At 54.1% G+C, this 18,339-nt stretch overlaps 3 protein-coding genes across 4 annotated transcripts; 1 reads left to right on the forward strand and 2 right to left on the reverse strand.

Annotated features, from left to right (window-relative positions):
- Nucleotides 1-2,889, reverse strand: CDK4 (cyclin dependent kinase 4). Of its 2 annotated transcripts, XM_082635082.1 has the most exons (8): nucleotides 2,764-2,889; nucleotides 2,084-2,320; nucleotides 1,785-1,920; nucleotides 1,502-1,669; nucleotides 1,228-1,337; nucleotides 916-966; nucleotides 640-775; nucleotides 1-406 (listed from the first exon to the last, which is right to left on the reverse strand). In XM_082635082.1, exons 2-8 carry the CDS (start codon nucleotides 2,299-2,301, stop codon nucleotides 314-316), a joined length of 912 nt encoding a protein of 303 aa, XP_082491208.1. In that variant the 5' UTR covers nucleotides 2,302-2,320; nucleotides 2,764-2,889; the 3' UTR covers nucleotides 1-313. The 2 variants fall into 2 exon arrangements, with proteins under 2 accessions (XP_082491208.1, XP_082491209.1); XM_082635083.1 differs by lacking the exon at nucleotides 2,084-2,320 and having other exon boundaries at nucleotides 2,764-2,854.
- Nucleotides 2,890-5,900: 3,011 nt separating this feature from the next.
- MARCHF9 (membrane associated ring-CH-type finger 9) lies at nucleotides 5,901-9,497 on the forward strand. Its single transcript, XM_082635657.1, has 4 exons — nucleotides 5,901-6,356; nucleotides 7,418-7,573; nucleotides 8,199-8,391; nucleotides 8,640-9,497. Exons 1-4 carry the CDS (start codon nucleotides 6,000-6,002, stop codon nucleotides 8,972-8,974), a joined length of 1,041 nt encoding a protein of 346 aa, XP_082491783.1. The 5' UTR covers nucleotides 5,901-5,999; the 3' UTR covers nucleotides 8,975-9,497.
- Nucleotides 9,498-13,520: 4,023 nt separating this feature from the next.
- On the reverse strand, nucleotides 13,521-17,729 carry CYP27B1 (cytochrome P450 family 27 subfamily B member 1). Its single transcript, XM_082634550.1, has 9 exons — nucleotides 17,387-17,729; nucleotides 16,566-16,756; nucleotides 15,851-16,053; nucleotides 15,569-15,769; nucleotides 15,314-15,486; nucleotides 14,936-15,108; nucleotides 14,651-14,729; nucleotides 14,177-14,374; nucleotides 13,521-13,848 (listed from the first exon to the last, which is right to left on the reverse strand). Exons 1-9 carry the CDS (start codon nucleotides 17,579-17,581, stop codon nucleotides 13,735-13,737), a joined length of 1,527 nt encoding a protein of 508 aa, XP_082490676.1. The 5' UTR covers nucleotides 17,582-17,729; the 3' UTR covers nucleotides 13,521-13,734.
- Between the last annotated feature and the right edge of the window lie 610 nt (nucleotides 17,730-18,339).

The raw sequence follows: 18,339 nt of genomic DNA on the forward strand, positions 1-18,339 counted from the left end.
TTTCTTTGTTTTGTTGTTTTTCCTGTATAAAAAAGGATCCCAATATCAAGGTATAGGGAAGGGGAAGAACAAGGGACATACCCCTTGGTGTAAGGACACAGAGGGGGCAAGAGGATAAGCCTCAAAAGGAGGGGTGGGAGGGGAATGTCATTAAGGCAGCAAAATATTCTCTATAAAAAGCTGGAGTCGTCTCCATAGCCTCAGAGATGAAGGCAGAGATCACCTTCTTAGTGGGGGTCTCTCCACTCAAATGTTCAAAGGAAGGGAAATGTTGCCTTCTCTTCTCTTGGTTCTGTTGCAACCATTCCATGGCTCACTCTGGGTTACCTTCTGCCTTATGTAGATAAGAGTGCTGCAGGGCTCGGAAGGCAGAGATTCGCTTGTGTGGGTTAAAAGTCAGCATCTCCTGAGAAGGGAGGCAAAGGTCAGAAAACCATGAAAAAAGACTTCTGCTCACCCCCAACAATATCCGGGATGGGCTACTTTCTATATCCCTCTTTGTGGACAGCCATTCAAAGCAGCAATAAAAACTAGCCCATCCACCAACAAGTCTCAGTAACCACCATGTGTTTGGGTCCCTTTTATCCTGCTCCATTTTCCACCCCAATCTCACCCCATGCCCACGCCCAAGCCCAGTACCAGCAGCAGCTGTGCTCCAGACTCTTCCATCTCAGGTACCACCGACTGCACAGGGCGGGGCCCTCTGGGGGAAAAGGCTCCTCGGGGTAGAGACACATCTCGGGGCCAGTCATCCTCTGGGGGCAGTCCGATCAGGCTATGGGGAACAGGAGAATTCTGGTCAGGAGGGCCCTTCTCCAGCCCCCATCTCCAGGGGCAGAGCCAGTTGCCATTCAGGGCTCAGCAGAAAGAGGAGGACTCAGAATGGAAAACTCTTCCCCTCTGCAGGTCACTTACTCAAAGATTTTGCCTAACTGGTCAGCTTCAGAGTTTCCACAGAAGAGAGGCCTAAGGTGAAAAGAGACATTCATTTAGGTAGCAGTCATTTTCAAAGATATGGTAGTAGAACGACTACTGCTTAGTAGCCCAAAACACAGGGTAAGAAGAAGAAAGGGCTACGAAATTCCTAATTCCATGACATTTCAGAGCTGCTGGTTACGGACAAGGTGGCCAGTAGAATTCAAGTGGAAGACTGGGCAGGGTATGGATGTGGTTTATGAATATGAGATTTGGGAAATTCAAGATGTTCAGGATACTTGGGGCCCATACTTTCGACGAAACATCTCTGCAAAGATACAGCCAACACTCCACATGTCCACAGGTGTTGCATATGTAGACTGCAAAAGAACTTCTGGAGCACGGTACCAGAGTGTAACAACCTAACGGGAATAAGAAGAGTGGATGAGGGCCCTACGAATTACCCTGAAGCACAACTGCTTCACTAAAATCAAGGATGTGAAAAACAAATGCCTTCTCAACTGCTATGGGCAATCACTCTCCTCCCCCAGCCAGAACCCATTCTGGCTACCATCATTCTACTGACCACAGGTGTAAGTGCCATCTGGTAGCTGTAGATTCTGGCCAGGCCAAAGTCGGCCAGCTTGACCGTCCCACCACTTGTCACCAGAATGTTCTCTGGCTTCAGGTCTCGATGAACGATGCAGTTGGCATGAAGGAAATCTAGGCCTCTTAGAAACTGACGCATCAGATCCTGGTTTGGAAGGCGGAGGTACAGAGAAACTGAACTAGGCACCACACCTGAAATCACAACAGATGCTACTACAAGGGTCCCAATCTACCTCTCAGTGTCTGCCCACCTTACTCACCTTGATGGTCTCCACTGGCAAGCCTGGCGGGGGTGCCTTGTCCAGATATGTCCTTAGGTCTTGGTCCACATGCTCAAACACCAGGGTCACTTTGGTCTCCCGGTCAGTTCGGGCTGTGGCACAGACGTCCATCAGCCTGTCCGGAACAAATGGTAACTCACTGAGCAATCATCTTTGACCCAACATGGCCTCCTCTATTCCCTCAGGGTCCCCACTTCTCTCCTGACCACCACTCCACACCTATAGGTTAGGTTGCCTTTTCCCTTTTACTACCCACTCCCAACCCTCCATCTTCTCACCGCACAACATTGGGATGCTCAAAAGCCTCCAGCCGCCGCAGTAAAGCCACCTCACGGACTGTGCTGATGGGCAGGCCCCCTCCAGCACCTCCTCCATTGGGGACTCTTACGCTCTTGAGGGCCACAAAGTGGCCACTGTGGGGATCACGGGCCTTATACACCGTCCCATAGGCACCAACACCAATCTCAGCCACTGGCTCATATCGAGGGGTAGCCATTCTCAGACCAGAGGAGACCCTACAATCACAGAGACTCCTACCACCGAAATTCCTTCCACAGTTCGGATGGTATGAGCCTGCAGCAACAAAGTGACTCCCACAAAAGACATCACAAAGGCAGCACCAACAGCATCCCGTCCCTTTCCCAAAGTTCCATGATGCCGACTCCCAGGTAACACAGTGACCCTAACCCCACCCCTCCAGCCGCGTGAGCTCCTAGAATAAAAAAATGCATTTTCCTTTGGGGCGATCGAACCCCGCACAAGGGAACTGCCACACGACACACTCCCTACATCGAAGACCCTACACCCAGTCCCTGAAATTGCACCTTCCTACGGCCACAAAGGAACATATCACACCCTGCCCCACTTCCCGCCCTCGAGCGACCCTTCCATAACCAACCCGCGTAGGAAGCCGTGGAGGGCGAGTATGGTCTCCATTCCTGGAAAGGGCTACACTTACCTCACCCCGTGTCTGGAGCTGCGGGGGCGGCCCGTTATCGGGGCCCCGGAGCCGGTTCCTGCGGCGCCATACACTCGAGCTCGGTCCGGGGCAGCTGGACGCTACGGGCCCGACCATAGACACAGGCCGCAGGATAGAGCGGCCCCCTTTACCCCCACCCTCACCATGTGACCAGCTGCCAAAGAGGCGCGCGGAAATCGAGGGGGCGGGGCGAACGCCGGACGTTCGGAGCACGTGACCATACTACTCAGGCGCAGAGGGGCAGCCGGGAGCGGGGAGGGGAAAGGGGCGGAGGGGCGATGGCAACCACGTGATCTGTTGCTATCCCACGTGACCGCTTGACATTGCTTGGAGAAGCAGAGGTGTGGTTACGCAGCAGGGCACGTGACTGGCTGCCGTAACTCTGGCTCGGAGGTGGGGCGGGAGAAGAGAGAGGGTGGAGTCCAACTCGATGCCATGGCAACCTGGGCCACCCAGGATTCCCAACACTGGGCTGGAAGCCGAGCCTGAGTGCATCTCCAGTCTCACTACCCGTCTCTCACTCTCTCTCCTTGCGGGGAGGTGGGTCGGGGGACGGGAGGTGGTGCTGTCGTCTTTCTGCTCCACCGCTATCGGAAAAACATATTCTCATTTGTGTCTTTGTTTCACTCATTCAACAAATTTTCACTGAGTGCTTGCTTCCTGTATTTATGTGAGGTTTTTTTGTGTGTCCTTTAAACTAGTGATAAGGCTATCTGTAAAGATACAGCCACATATTTTATATGTGGTCATATAAAATAGGGAGTAGACAGTACCCATATGAGGGCAAAACTAGGATTAAAGGCTTGATGGAAGGAAGATTAATACAGTAATCCAACAGGAAGAGTGGCAAGGTAATGCCGTTACCTCTTCCCAACTTTCACCTCTTCCTGGGAGTGTTAAGGCAGAGACCAAATACCTTCTGGCAGAGAAGTTATTGATGAGCTGGAAACAGGAATACTTGACCTTTAAGGTTCTTTTCTGCAGTAAGATGCTATGACATATGTGTGTATGTGTATATATATGTGTATGATACTATATACAGCACATATAGATGGATAGATACAGGAGTGAGCATGTGCAAGGAAGTTACCACCACGCTGCATGAAAATGACTGTGCCCTTCTGCAACACCTTGTGACTCCTTATATGGGGTCGTTGTGTTTCCCTTTTTTCCCCTATTGCAAGCTTTCTTAGCCCTTGCCCCTCCTCAGAACAGACTTGTCCCAAATAGCCTCTGTTCACAGACATCTAGGTAGACAACAGGCAAGTTTCTCTGACTTCCCTTGTCTTACTGGCTCCAACTTCTTTATCTCCCAACCCTTTGGGGGAATGGGAATAAGGGAAGGAAGGAATCAGTGTCTCATTTATGATAAACTGTCTAAAATCTGAAACCATTCTATTACTCTTTTGCTCTCCTTGTGCCCTAACTTCTATTCTCCTTAACCATCCGCCTGAGGATGTGAGAGTTCAGGCTTGAGGTTAATATAAACCATGCTCCAGGGCAAAATGGAAGACATGTCAGTACAGATTCCCCCTCTTTGCATTCTGCTGGTTGTAGTTTTGGGCCCTTGCTGGCAAAGGCAACTGGGACACTAGTAAGAAAAATCTCAAGGTCCTAACTGGCTATGGCGCTTGTGAGGAGTATGTTTCATTGGCTATTTTGCTAGGATTGGTTGGTTTGTAAACCTTCTGGAAGGCTAAGTGTCTCTGAGTGTGTCAAACTTCCATCCTACACCAGCAGGGTCCACTTTAGCCTCACCCTCCACTCACTGTTTTTAAAATAGAACCCATCTTCTATGATGACTTGGGTTCCAGCCCCTTTTTCTGATTCATTCATCCACCATCCAAAATATTTGAATGCTTCATAAGAGCATTACTCTCCTTAATCACTTTCTATTGAGGATCCTTAGTTTGACAGTCTGTCCCTGATTACATACCCTCCCTTCTCCTGTTAATTACCCTTTTACTAATTAGTTTTTTCCATTGTGTTTGACCCAGTGAGCTCCCGTGGAATTCCTTTTCTCTAAGCACTGAAAAGGAGAGGAGAGGGAGGATGTAAGTGTAAGGCAGAAATAATGTGATGACGGGGTACAACTGGTTCTCAGGGTCAAGACCCCCATAAAAGCAAAGAGCTAAGCATGTGTGTGTGTGTTACGTATTGTTCACTTCAGTTGCAGTGGTGGTGGGTCAGGAGAATACCAGGAAAGACACTCATCCCTTTAGCACTCCAGTCTCCCTTGCTCACTCACCTCCCTCACACATTACAATTACACACTTCTGTTTCTCTTACAATCCAATTCGATCCCTTACTCATCTCTTTTCGTCACACACCGTGCACACTTTTCAGTCTTTTGTGTAAAAGTGTTTATTGCTTGAGTTCATCTCTTGCTCACTCACCTCTGACAGTTGCATAGCTTGCTTGCTTTGCACACTCCCATTTTGCACAGGCCTCTCCCTCCCTGGTGCACCTGCGTCTTTGACCACTCACCTTCCATCCTCACCCGCTCACCCCCCCAACACACACACACCCATTCACACACCTATTCTACCCGTGCGCACACCCCCTTTCCTTGGCCACTCCCCTCCCTCCACCCTCCCCCGGGCTCGCACACTCGCCCCCGCCTCTGGGGACACCTGCTCGTGCCGGGCAGGGCGGGGATGCGCAGCCGCGGCCACTTCTCCTCCACTCCCCTTCCCCGCCCCGCCCCTCCCTCCATCCCTCACCGGCTCCCCGGCTCCCGCCCCGCCCGTCCGCCGCTCCGGGGGGGTCTCCGCCGCCGCCGCCGCCGGAAGGAGCCGCCATTTGCCACCACCGAGCGCACGGGCCGAGCCGGAGCCGCGAGCCGGAGCGGGGCTGGGGCCAGGAGGACGGCGATGGGGGGCGGCCCCGCCGCAGGAGGACCACGGCGCGTAACCGCGGGAGCCCGGCCCGCCCCGGACCCGGACCCGCGGGGCGCGACACCCTGAGCCCCCCTCCCCGCCCACTGCCCCGGCCATGGCTGCCCGCCCCGCCGCCCCCGGGCGGCCAGCCCTCTCGGCTCCGCAAGCCCCGCAAACCCGGCTGTGGCAGCAGTGAACGGCTCTCGCAGGCCCCGAAGACCCCGGCCGGGCTCGGCTCTCCAGCGCGCGCCCCCTTCCCGGCCTTGTCCTCTCCCTTCCCCCAGCCGCCCGAGAGTCCCCCTTGCACGCCGCCCCCCGCCCCCCGGCGCCCGGACGATGCTCAAGTCTCGGCTCCGCATGTTCCTGAACGAGCTGAAGCTGCTGGTGCTGACGGGCGGGGGGCGGCCCCGGGCCGAGCCGCAGCCCCGGGGGGGCGGGGGAGGCGGCTGCGGCTGGGCGCCCTTCGCCGGCTGCTCGACCCGGGACGGCGACGGAGACGAAGAGGAGTATTACGGGTCCCAGCCGAGGGCCCGGGGCCTGGCCGGCGACAAGGAGCCGCGGGCCGGACCCCCGCCGCCGCCCGCGCCGCCGCCGCCGCCCCCGGGCGCGCTGGACGCCCTGTCGCTCAGCAGCAGCCTGGACAGCGGGCTCCGAACCCCCCAGTGCCGAATCTGCTTCCAGGGCCCGGAGCAGGTAAGGCCCGGGCATCCGGCGGGGCGGGGAGGGATGGGGCGCGCACCTGGGGCGCCCGGGGAGACCGGGAACAGGGGGCGGGGCCTGAGGAAGCTGGGCGGGACCCAGCGCCCGGGGTGGAAATGGAGTGAGGTTGGGGGGCTTGACTGGAGACTCCGGGAGCGCAGATTTGGCGTGGAGGGGGATCAGGGGTCCCCAGGAAGGGGTGGGGCTTTCTCCTGGGAGGGCTCAAAATCTCTCCCCTTAACTGAGACACCCTTTCTCGCCCACTTCTCTCACCCCAGGGTCTCTGTAGGCTGAGAGGGCCTATCCTCTGGGAGGTGGGCAGAGAGGAGAATGCTTCTTGAAGGGAGGGGCCCAGCCGGTGCCTTTGCCTTCCTCAATAGTTCTCTACGTGGGGCACTTTTCTTCACTTCCCATTCCACAACTTTCCTTCTCATTCCAAAGAATATCCTCTGTTTAAATGTTATGGACAAAGTTGTCCCGGGATAGTATGGGGGGGGGTCTCTATGTCGTGAGAAATTACTCTTTGATTAAAGGGGAACACCCTCCACTCACACCCTTAGGATTTCCCCCTTTTTGATACGTGGAAACTGAGGGCTGTAACCTATCCCAGTCTGCACCACATCTGTAAAATACTTTACAGTGATGGAGAGTGGGTTAGGAAGGCATGGCTCAGAAGCTCTGACCCTTCCCTCCTGTCTCTCCAGATCCTAAGTGGTAGCCTTCCATTTGGGAACCCTTAAAGAGCACCCTCCTCAAACTCTGGAAACAGGGAAGACCCAGTATTCACCGGCCAACCCTCCCCCCCCCACCCCAGTCCCGTTCCATGTCTCTTCTATTGGGCCAGGGAAGTTTACCTTGAGCTCTAATTTTTTTCTTTTAGGCTGCAGCCTTAGCTTCTTGCCCTGTCTTGGGTGAAAAGCCTGATTTTTTTTTTTTTTTTTTTTTTTAAGGTGGGAGACTGACTGACCTGGAGAGGAGGTTTTCCTCTCCTGTAGTGGAGAGGACTGGGGTCGGGTGGCGATAGCTGACAGGAACCCTCCTCACTCTTCCTCCAGGGGGAGCTCCTGAGCCCCTGCCGCTGCGACGGCTCCGTGCGCTGCACTCACCAGCCCTGCCTCATCCGCTGGATCAGCGAGCGGGGCTCCTGGAGCTGTGAGCTCTGCTACTTCAAGTACCAGGTCCTGGCGATCAGCACCAAGAATCCCTTGCAGGTGAGGTGCAAGGGGAGAACTCTGAGACTGGGGCAAGGGCCTTTCAGCAATTAGAATCAGGGACCCTCCAGGGAGCCTATTTATCCATTTACTCTTGCTTTCAAAGTCACCCTTCCTACCATTGCCATAATTTCGTGTCTGTCTGTAAATCCTCCCTTCCTTCATTTACTCACAAAGACATTTATTGGGCGCCACCTGTGTCCCAGGCCCTGGGATAACGAAAGAGGAAACGATGGTACTGCTGCTGCTACTGCTGGTAGCAAACATGTAGAGTTTTCTATGTGTCAAGTTCTTGGTGTGCATTAACTCTTTTAACCTTCATAATAATCCTAATAGTTATGTTACTCAGCCCGTAAGTAACGGAGTAAGGATTTGGAATTCGAACCTAGATGCTCTGGCTTCAGAGCACCTGCCTGATCATGCCTTTCTAAAATAAGACAGAAAATGGTCTCAAACAATGTGAGAGTTGCCACATTCTAGATGTGATCAAGGCACAGAGAAGCAGATTGTTAATCCTGCCTGAAGGGTTTCAGGAAGGCTCCTGGTGCATCCTTCTATTCAGGGCCACCCTAATCTGGCCCTCTGTCTCTTTCTGTGACTTTTTGGAGCCTTTTCTCCCACACAGTGGCAGGCCATCTCCCTGACGGTCATTGAGAAAGTCCAGATTGCAGCCATAGTTCTGGGCTCACTCTTCCTTGTCGCCAGCATCTCCTGGCTCATCTGGTCCTCACTCAGCCCTTCAGCCAAGTGGCAACGGCAAGATCTGCTCTTTCAGATCTGCTACGGCATGTACGGCTTCATGGATGTCGTCTGCATAGGTGAGGATACCTCTCTCTCACCTGCTCAGCATCTTCCTCCAACTCACACACTTAATTTTCCCTGCCCATTCTCTCAGTTTCATGGCCACATTTTTCTACCATTGGGGGCCTTTAGGGCTATCTCCCTTCCCTGCTTCTCCAGGCCCTTTGCAAACCCTGTCTCCTCCCCCTGAAGACATGCTTGCTTAAGTACCTCTGGCCTAGGTCTGGGCAGCAGTTGACCCTGGATTTCTTATCCTCTTGCTCAGGCCTCATCGTCCATGAAGGCTCCTCTGTCTACCGTATCTTCAAGCGCTGGCAGGCAGTAAACCAGCAGTGGAAGGTCCTGAATTACGACAAGACCAAGGACATAGGAGGAGATGCAGGGGGAGGGACGGCAGGGAAGCCGGGCCCCAGGACCTCACGGACGGGCCCCCCCACTGGGGCCACCAACCGCCCCCTGGCCGCCCAGCGCATGCGGACGCTCTTGCCTCAGCGCTGTGGTTACACAATCCTGCATCTACTTGGACAGCTGCGGCCACCAGATCCCCGTTCCAGTTCCCATTCTGGCCGTGAGGTTGTCATGAGGGTCACCACAGTCTGAACTAAACTCCAGGAGTGGGGATCTTGAATCAATGCATCAGCCAGAGATGAGCTGTCATGGCTGCTGGAGGTACCACCTGGACAAGGTGTTTGGGGCACACTGCCCCACCACTGAGGATCTCTGTGGGCAGCCTCAAGCTGGAGACATTGTCTGGCCTCTACTGCCCACTGGGTAGAGGTGCCTGGATGACATTCCAGCCCCCACTGACAACTCCCCACACTCATCTTGCGGCAGCCAGTGGGCAGGTGGGGAGAGCATCTTTTCTTCCCTAGAGAACCGTCCTTACCTCAGCTCCTAGGGCCTCCAGCCCCCCAGCTCCACTATGGTGACTTGGTGAAGGGGGTCCAATGCGAGAAGAAAGGGGCTGTAGACCGCCCCCCCCAATCCCCACCCCATGGCCACAGGGCAGCTGGCAATAAGACTAGTATACATTGACCTCCCATTCCCTGCATGAGGGTGGGGGTACTTCCCCCTGCTCCACCCCCCATTGCATGGGGGGAGGGCATAAAGAATCATTTATATGCACGTGGAGACTCCTTTCTCATCTGGGGCTTTTCTGGAGGGTTGGGAGGTGTGGGCAGTCTTCTCTGCAGAGGCTGCAAATCCCAAATGCAGCAGTGGATTCTGAGTTGGAGGTGTAACTCCCACTTGGTGGTGAATAATTCACATTGGCTGCTAGGTGGCAGTGCTCAGAAGTATCTAAGGGGTGGACCTGACACCTGCGTGTTGTGTGATTTAGAAAAAAATCTCTCCACCGTGGTTTTCCTGTCTACCTCAATAGGGTTGGACTGAGGATAAATGAGGGATAGGTTGAATGCCATTGCAAAGAAAATCAGTGATGGCATAAAAAGATCTCTAGACTAGTTGATGGTCCATTTATTTCAAATAATAGCTGGTTAACAAATTCCAAAATGTTTTTCATCTGGAGTTGCACAGAGCCTTGGAAATTTGTGTTAAATGTTATAATAGATATGGAAAATATGAGGGGAAATAGACACTGCACATGTGAAGGATAGTGGTTATTTGCAAGAATGAGAGCTCCTCCAGCCCCCCTAGACACTGGGGAATGGGGAAGGCTGGAGCAATCCTTCTAGTTCTGGGGATCCTGTGGGTTCTATTAATCCCTACCAGGTAGTGTGCTCACCCAGAGAAGTGGTATGCAGTGAATTTGGGCTCGTTTGGAGTGAGACAGACAGAATTTCCCAGAGTTATGAGTCTCCAACCCCAGTTTAAGCTACTGCTATGGCAATTCAGGGTCACAGGTCTGATCCTGCTGTGCCCCAGCTAGTGATATGAACTGGAAGATCTTGTGCTTGGAAGCAGCAGCATAGAGGGCTGTTGTTTATAGAGAAAAGGTTGGGGAAGGGCTGGTTAATTGTCAGCCTAAAGCCTGGTCCCTTTCTCTTGAGGCCTTGGGGCTGTGTATTATATGAATGATGTTGTCTTTTACGTGAACTATTCATCAGCAATTAAAATAATTTCTTCATAACATTGCTTAAGTCAGATTCAGAGGCCTTTCCTATTATTGGTCCTTCTCTCAGGGAAGACTCTGCTCTGCCTTCTCCCTGGAGATGTTTTGGGGACAGTGCTTCTCTATTAAAGGTCACATATCCTTGCCCAGGAAGTGGTCTTCTCCATCCCTCTCCAAAAGGGGTCTTGGTCGCTGTCCACGGTGCTGGCACCCAGACTCACCTGGGAATATAGGAACCAAAGCTGTCCTTGGGTTTGAGTTACCTGGAAGTGTTGAAGTGCAGCACCTCCAACCTTGGAGGGGATCAACTTGGAGAGAGGATTGAGGCTGAGCCTCCCATTTTTCCAGTGGGAAATCGTTTCCCAGAGAGATAACCTTCCACATTCCCCACCTGGGGAGACGGAAGGGCCAGACTTCACTGATTTGCCTTTCACAGAATAGCTGGTCGAGACCAAAAGGGAGATAGTAAGTCCAAGTGACTCTTAGTTCTTATCCTAGCAGACAGGGCTTAGGTAGCTATGACACAGTTGAGGCTTGTGCCAAGCCTGGGCTGTCCCCCAACAATGGCCGCACATGGAGGCTCAGACATGCCCAAGAGCATAGGCACACTTACACACAAACACACCGCCTCTGTTTCCGCCCTGCGTCCTAAAACGAGGCCCGGTGAGACGGTATGTCCCCTTCCCCTTCAGGACCATTGGAGGTCTTGGTATGGAAGTTGGGAACAGAGATCTGTAGGGTCCTCTCTCCTTTCCTTTTTCCACCTTTAAGAGATTCTTGTCCAGGAGAGGGGTCATAAGAACTGCTGCCCTCCTCAAGTGAGCCATCCTATTTTCCCATGAGGAGTGTGGGTGTGCAAAATCTTCCCCAATGATTCCAGGGAAAAGGGTCTGAGAGGAAGCTGGGCGTTACTTCCCCTCCAAGCTCAAAACTGCTAAAAATCAGGGCACTTAGGTTCAAGTTGAGCTTAGTGGTAGGGAATGGGGGTGGAGACTGAGAACCCAGTAGAGAAGGAGCTGAGAGGAGGGGCAGTAAGTGCACACAAACCTTGGTCTCTGCACAGGGCCTTGGGTATACCCTGCCCCTCTGTAGGTCTTACATAAATAGATACCTCCCAGAAGGCCAGTGGCTGACGGAGTTTCTGCAGTCAGGGAGCCATGTCTAGGGCAGGGGCTGAGGTGGTGAGAGGAGGGGGAAGTGTGAAGTGAAATCTCTGTCTCCATCTGCTAATTGGAATGGAGGGGAGCAGGAGGAAGGGGAACAAGTCCTGACACGGGGAGAGTAAGCTAGGCTACAGAAGGAGCTGCAGGGAATGTGCTGAGAGATGTATTTGGATGGAAGATGAGTTAATCTATATACATCACAAGGGGAGAACGGAGCCCAGCCTCTGGCGGGGGCCAGAGAATGCTGACTCAGGGAAACAGAGGCTCCGCTGCCCACCCCTCTTCTCCTGCCTTGGTGCCCTAGAGCTCCTGGCCACCTCCACACTTGGCTTTCATCCTGTATGTCTGACTTCACTTCTCTGTCTGTATCCCTGTCTTTCTCTGAAGGAAATTGCCTTGGAGCAACTTCTCCAGAGAGGACAGAGTGTCCATGCTAGGGTGTCCTTTGGTCCTGGCACTCAAGGTTCCAAAAGCACTCTTCTACCAAAGAGTCAGCCATCTCTGGCCGTCTCAGCAAGTCCCTATCCACCCTTTTAACAGCCTAGCCCTTGAAGCTACTTTTCACCACCATCCCCTTAATCTCTTACAAGGAGCCAGACTTGGCTGTTCCCACTACAGATAGAAATGTGTCTGGCAAAACTGACCAAACACAAAGAATAATTTAATAATTAGTTCTTTTTATGTACCTGTGATAGTCCCCCAAATTTTTATAAAATCTTGTCCTCAATGATCTTCTCTATATTTTGGAGATAATTAAATGTAGAATGACAAGTGAATAGTAAGTTTCTGTGGTTAGTCTTTAAGATTAAGGTAAGAAAATAAAAAATTAAAGAAAATTGCTAAATTACTTAGACCACAGTTCTGTAATTTAAATCACTGCCTCAATCTGTGATGGCCGTAATTATTAAAAGTATCTTCATTAATTTAAAAAAAAAAAAAAGAGGGCTTCCCTGGTGGCGCAGTGGTTGAGAGTCCGCCTGCCGATGCAGGGGACACGGGTTCGTGCCCCGGTCCGGGAAGATCCCACATGCCGTGGAGCAGCTGGGCCCGTGAGCCATGGCCGCTGAGCCTGCGCGTCCGGAGCCTGTGCTCCGCAACGGGAGAGGCCCCAACAGTGAGAGGCCCGCGTACCGCAAAAAAAAAAAAAAGAAAGAAAAGAAATGTGTCTGGGTTTGTGATGCAAGCCATTCTCCCAGGCGTCTAGACCTCCCACTGTTATGGGGTCACTCCCAGGACCTAAGAAACCAAAGTGGAGGATTTGTGTGATGGTCTGGCCTCCAGGTCTTATAGGAAGTGAGAGTGGAAAATAAGTCAGTCAAAAGCCAAGGATGGAACATTCAAATTGTTTTTTAATTTAAAAACTGAATATTTAAAAACTTCAATATATAAAACGAAGGCTTGGGCAGGGACAGGTCCAAAGATATCTCTGCCTGTGACCTAAGTGGTGGGACAAGCCAAACCTAATAGTGACCAGAGAGCCAAGGAGAATTTTTTAAAAATCATACACCAGGTGAGGATAGACTCACCTTCCTAGGGGCAAGATGAGGAAGGAGCAGGGTAGACAGAGCCTGGCAAGCTGCTTATCCCTTCTGCCACATTCCCCAAATACAATCTGAGAATCGATATGGTGTCAACCAGTCAGGGATAGGCCCTGGCAGGGTGTATAAAGACAGAATAAGCCCTCATCCATCCTCTCAAAGAGCTCACGTGCAAGGAGAGAGGATCAACCAGGTGCAGACCAGATGCACAATTACTTAGCTCATGCCATGATAAGTGCTTAGCCAGCAGCAAGAGTGAATACTGTGAAGCCCCAAAAGGCCAGTGGTCGAATTCTTCCTCAGGCCACCCAGCATTATTAGTTAAAATCAGAGTTGGCCCTTGAAGGATGCATATGATTTGACCAGAAGGGCTAAGCAGGCAAATGAACCATGGTTTTCTCAGGGCTTGCTGGGTCAGGCCAAGTGCATATTTCATACCTCGATCAGGGCTGCTTCAAGCACTTTGCTATGGTCTTTCTAACCAGTTTGGTCAGATAGGCCACAGGGGAATACACATATCTTGGTCTTGTGCCTGATAAACCCCTATGATGAGAGAAACGGTGATGATGGCAGTGTGCTTCCACAGGACTATCTGTCCACAAACTGTAGGTTGATGCTTCTCTCAGGTACCAGGACAGTCCGGGTCATGGGTCTGACTGGGGCAGCACCTGGCTCAGGCTGCACCTCAAAGTGGATCAAGATCTGGAAAGGGAGGAGGAAGGCTATCAGTATGGGAGGGGTCTACAATGGTGGGCTTGATTGGTAATGGGCATTTTTAGTGTTAGGGTGGTCAGTGTTGGAATGGCACCTGTGGCGGGCAGGGGATGTCTTAGTTAGTGATGCTAAGAGATTATGGTAGGGAAAAAGATAGTCCAAATACCCTCGCTCACCCTCCAGGCCTATGATGGGATTGACATATTTCAGAGGATTAGGTCTCCCAAGTCTTATATATTTTCCTATGCCTATCAGGAGAAGAGCTCATGGCTTTAGAGCTCCAGTCTGGGGAAGGTAGAAGATCTAGATCACTCACCTGGGCCAAAGCCATTTGCAGCTCAAGCTCTGCCAGGCGTCTCCCCATGCAGCTGCGCTTGCCAAAGCCAAAGGGGAGAGACGCAAATGGGTGGGAGGCTGGACCTTCCCCTAGCCAGCGAGCTGGACGAAAAGAATTTGGCTCTGGGAACTGGGCGGGGTCCCTTGAAGTGGCATAGTGACACAGAGTGACCAGCGTCTGGTGAGGAAGGAACACAAACTTGTCAATTTGGGCCCAGGAACGCCAGGAGGGAAGTAGAGAACAGGATCTATGGACTGGGACTAAGGCAGGCTCGGGTTGGTTGTGATGTGGAAGTTTTCTGGGGCTACTTTTCTCTACGGCCCCATTATATCCTAGAGAGGCATTGAGGCCAAGGAGAGGGTTTGAAGGGCCTATTGGGAGTATTTGAGAACAGGAACAGTCCCAAGGTAGTGAGGGATGGCTCAGCAAAAGGGGCCCATAGGCTCTACTCACATTTTTGGGGATAATATATTCACCCACACAAATGTCTTTGTCTGGGACACGGGAATTTCCAGGTACCACAGGGTACAGTCTGGATTGCAGGGCACAAAAGGGAGACAACAAGATGAAGCTGGGGGCTGTAGCCTCCCTCTCATGCATCCCCCCAACTTCCAAACCCATTCTTGGCCAGGCGTAAAGTACCATTTTCCTCTGATCTCTCTCCCTGCTCCCATCCGCTAGCTGCTTCCCCAGCGCTTCCCCAGCATCTTCTCTAGCTCTCCTCTTCTGCCCCCTCACCTTAGCACTTCCTTGATCACAGCCTTCAGCAGGGGCAGCTGCGACAGAGCAGTGGCTGAGGGGTGGGCACTGGAGCTGGGGCCCAAGGCAGCTGTGATCTCAGAACGGAGTGCCGTCTGGACTTCGGGGTGCCGAGAGAGTTCATACAGAGCCCAGGAGAGCGTGTTGGACACCTGAGGGGACAGGTGAGAGAGTCAGAGGGGTTGAGAGTGGGGATCCAGCCTAGGGGGCAGAATCTGAGGCAGTCTGGAACCCAGGAGGTGCTAAGCCAAGCTGGTCTGGAGGACCATAATGGATCCCCTGTAGCAGGAAAATGGCCCGAGATTGAGGAGGTTAAGCTGCGGAAGTGGGACTCCCAACATGGAGGGAGGACCTCACCGTGTCCACTCCGGCCAGCAGCAGCTCCGTCACATTCCCTAGGATGGACGGGGCAGGCAACTCTTCTCGGAACAGGAAGTAGGTCAGGTGCGCCCCAAATCCCGTGTCCCCCTCAGACTTTCCCTGGCTCCTCATGGCTTCCTCGGCCTCTCGCCGCTCCACGTGCTGCTGGGCTGCGGGCACAGGGGACAGGGACGCCTCACTACCGCTGAACAGCTCTATGCTCCCCCACTCCTACTTATTTCCGTGCCTTACCAAATGCAAACATCTGGTCCCAGTCTCGGCAGAGGCGGCCCCAGGGTCCGGGCACGAGGCGGTGCAGCCAACTGGGCATCGCCATGGTCAACAGTGTGGACACAAACACCGAGCTCACCGCGCGGATGAAGGTCTCTGTGTCCGGCGGCACTTCGGCCTCCAGGCAGCCGAGGCGGGAACCCAGCAGCACCGCAGCTATGCCTGGCCGGGAGGGGGCGCTGTCAGGGCACCGGGAGACCCGGACCAGGTGTCTCCTACACTTGCCCCTGTCTAGGGACTCACCTTCTAGTCCAAACTTGTAAAACTCTCCTGCCACGTCTCGAACCAGGGCGGGCGGCCCAGCGCCCAGTCCCCGCTGGCGCCGCAGTCGCCGCACAAGGTCACCGACCACGTCGTGCAGGGTCCCGGCATAGCGGGCGGCCGCCTGAGGCCGGAGGAGGAGCGGGGCCAGGAGGCTGCGGAGCCTCTGCCATTCTTCGCCTTCCCTGCGGGGGTGCGGAGAAGGGGCGCATCAGGGCAGACGGTGGTGTGTAGAGGCGGCCCGACGGGGCTGGTTGCGCTTGAGAAGGAGCGTGTTGGGCTGGGGCGGCCAGGAGGGGGACTGCGTCTGTTCCCTTGGGGGTACAGAAACCTGCCCCTGCCTGCACCCGCTTTCCATCCCCCCTCCTCCCCCCCTCCTCGTTACTCATTTCCTGCCCCGGAGGGGCCTGGGTTCCTGGGTAAGCTGAGTCACAGAACCTTACTTTACATCTAGATCCTGGTGCCTCAGCCCCTTCCGTGAGTTCCCAGGATTCTGGCTTCAAAAAAAAAGAGCGGAAAGCGAAGCGAGAGCCGGGCTCTACCTGAGCTTGGGCGAAACAGACAGGGGTGGAAACCTCGATTTGCCAGAAGGTTGGGGGAAACGACCGACCTCCCTCCACATCCCCAGACTGCCTCCAGACCGGCCACAAAAGAGGAACGCAGCTGGGCGTCGGGGCTTTGGGGCCAGAGGACTCACGCGGTGAGCAGTCCGCAAGCCCGCTGGCGGCGGCGACGGTGCTCCGCCCAGGGTGAGAAGCTGCAGCGTTCGGGCCGGGGTCCCTCCTGTCGTAGCAGCTGCTCGACGAGTGTAGGGGTCGCCACGTACACAGTGCGCACCGTCCCGAAGCTAGCCAACCACACCGGCCCAAAACGCGCGGCGCCCTGCACCTGGGAGAACAGGAGCAGCGGACACTGGAGACCCGGACCGGCAACTGCCACCTCGGCTCGTGCCAACGCCAAGGGCGTTGTTTGGGGTGTGAAAGAGGGAGCTTCTGCTCCCAAGCAGTGTAAGGCTCTGATGCTGCAAACCCCTCCTCCTCTTTCCTTCACTTCCCATCCCTAGGAAGTTTGAGTGTGATTGGCAAAACGGGGGGCTGGGTGGGGGGGCGGGCGGGGAGAGGGGACTTGGTGCAAAGCTGACATTCTGGATCTCTCTTTGGTCACCTGGGCGGAGAAACCCCTAAAGGTTCCTCACGTGGACTGTCCATCTCAGGACGAGCTTCCACTGAATGTACAGGAGCGCACTAACTTTAAGCCAAACGTGCCTCCCGCGCACTTGTCCTGGATCTACCGAGTCTCCAGAATTCTGCACAGCGAGAAGGCGCTTTCTGAACGCACTCCTCTGCTGGGTGTTGGGACAGATTCCGCCCCTGGCGAACAACCGACCCCAGTCCCAACTTGTCTTTTCCGTAACTCATGGGCATCTGTTCTCACTGGCCCTCCCTCCTACGTTCTGCACTAAGGGTGTTGTTAAAGCCAACCTCCCCAGCTTTCAGTCCCGAGAACGGTGCCCTCTACCTGAAGCTCGTGTAGCCGTGACAGTCCCCCCTTGCAGAAAAGTTCAGCAAGGAAGCCGGGCGTGGAGGGGCCTGGGATGTCCGCCAAGCCCCGGGGCGCTGAGTCCGAGCCTCTGGAGCCCAGTGAGGAGCCCAGCTCAGGAGGGCAGCGGACGCGGTGGAACACTCTGGAAGCGAGCTTGAGGGTCTGGGTCATGGTCTGGCTCGGGAACCCGCGAAAGCGTGCTTCTCCGGAGCGTCTTGCCCCAGCCCCTATTTAACTCTTGGGCGCGATAGTGGCGACGCCCCCTCTTCAAGCTCCTCAGCCAATCCCCTCTCCTGAGTGGTCTGTGCTGGGGATTAGCACCCAGGAACAGTAGGCGGGGCCGGAGCTGCCACAGAGGCTCCCTTGGTCCTCATGTTGCAATGACCCTCTTGGGAGGGGAGGCTTCTCCTTCTGGGCTGGTGCCCTAGTCCAGCAGCCTAAAGATCTCTTCCTCGGAAAGGCTATCTGGTGAGGCTTAGGTGACCAAGATACAGGCTGGGTCCCTGGTATTCCCATCACTTCCTCAGGGAGCTAGGCCCACTGGGGCCCATCCTCAGGAATTCCCCATCCTCCAGCCTCCGGGAAGGGAAGCAGGGAAGAGGCACAGCTGTAGCTGTCCTCAGATTCCAGGCTCATCGGGATGCACCTTTTTGGCATGTGAGCACAATTTTCCTGCATTACTACATCTCCCCCTCCCCCTGTACCTGACACTGGGCAGATAGCAGGTGGGTTAATGGGTTAAGATGGTTCCAGGAGCCTTCATCTTTATTCCTTGGGAAGGGGGGTTGGTCTCTTCTGTCCACAAGCCCTGTCCTTCCTGCCATGGTAATTTGGGGCTTGAGGAGCAGAAATGAAGGAACTTTTTGCAAATTAGAAAAGTTGAGAGATTTATCTGGGCTCCTGGACAGAGCAAGGGCTAAGCGAGTGCT

Source organism: Mesoplodon mirus, assembly GCF_964341445.2.
Source record: "Mesoplodon mirus genome assembly, chromosome: 11".
NCBI classification, from domain to species: domain Eukaryota; kingdom Metazoa; phylum Chordata; class Mammalia; order Artiodactyla; family Ziphiidae; genus Mesoplodon; species Mesoplodon mirus.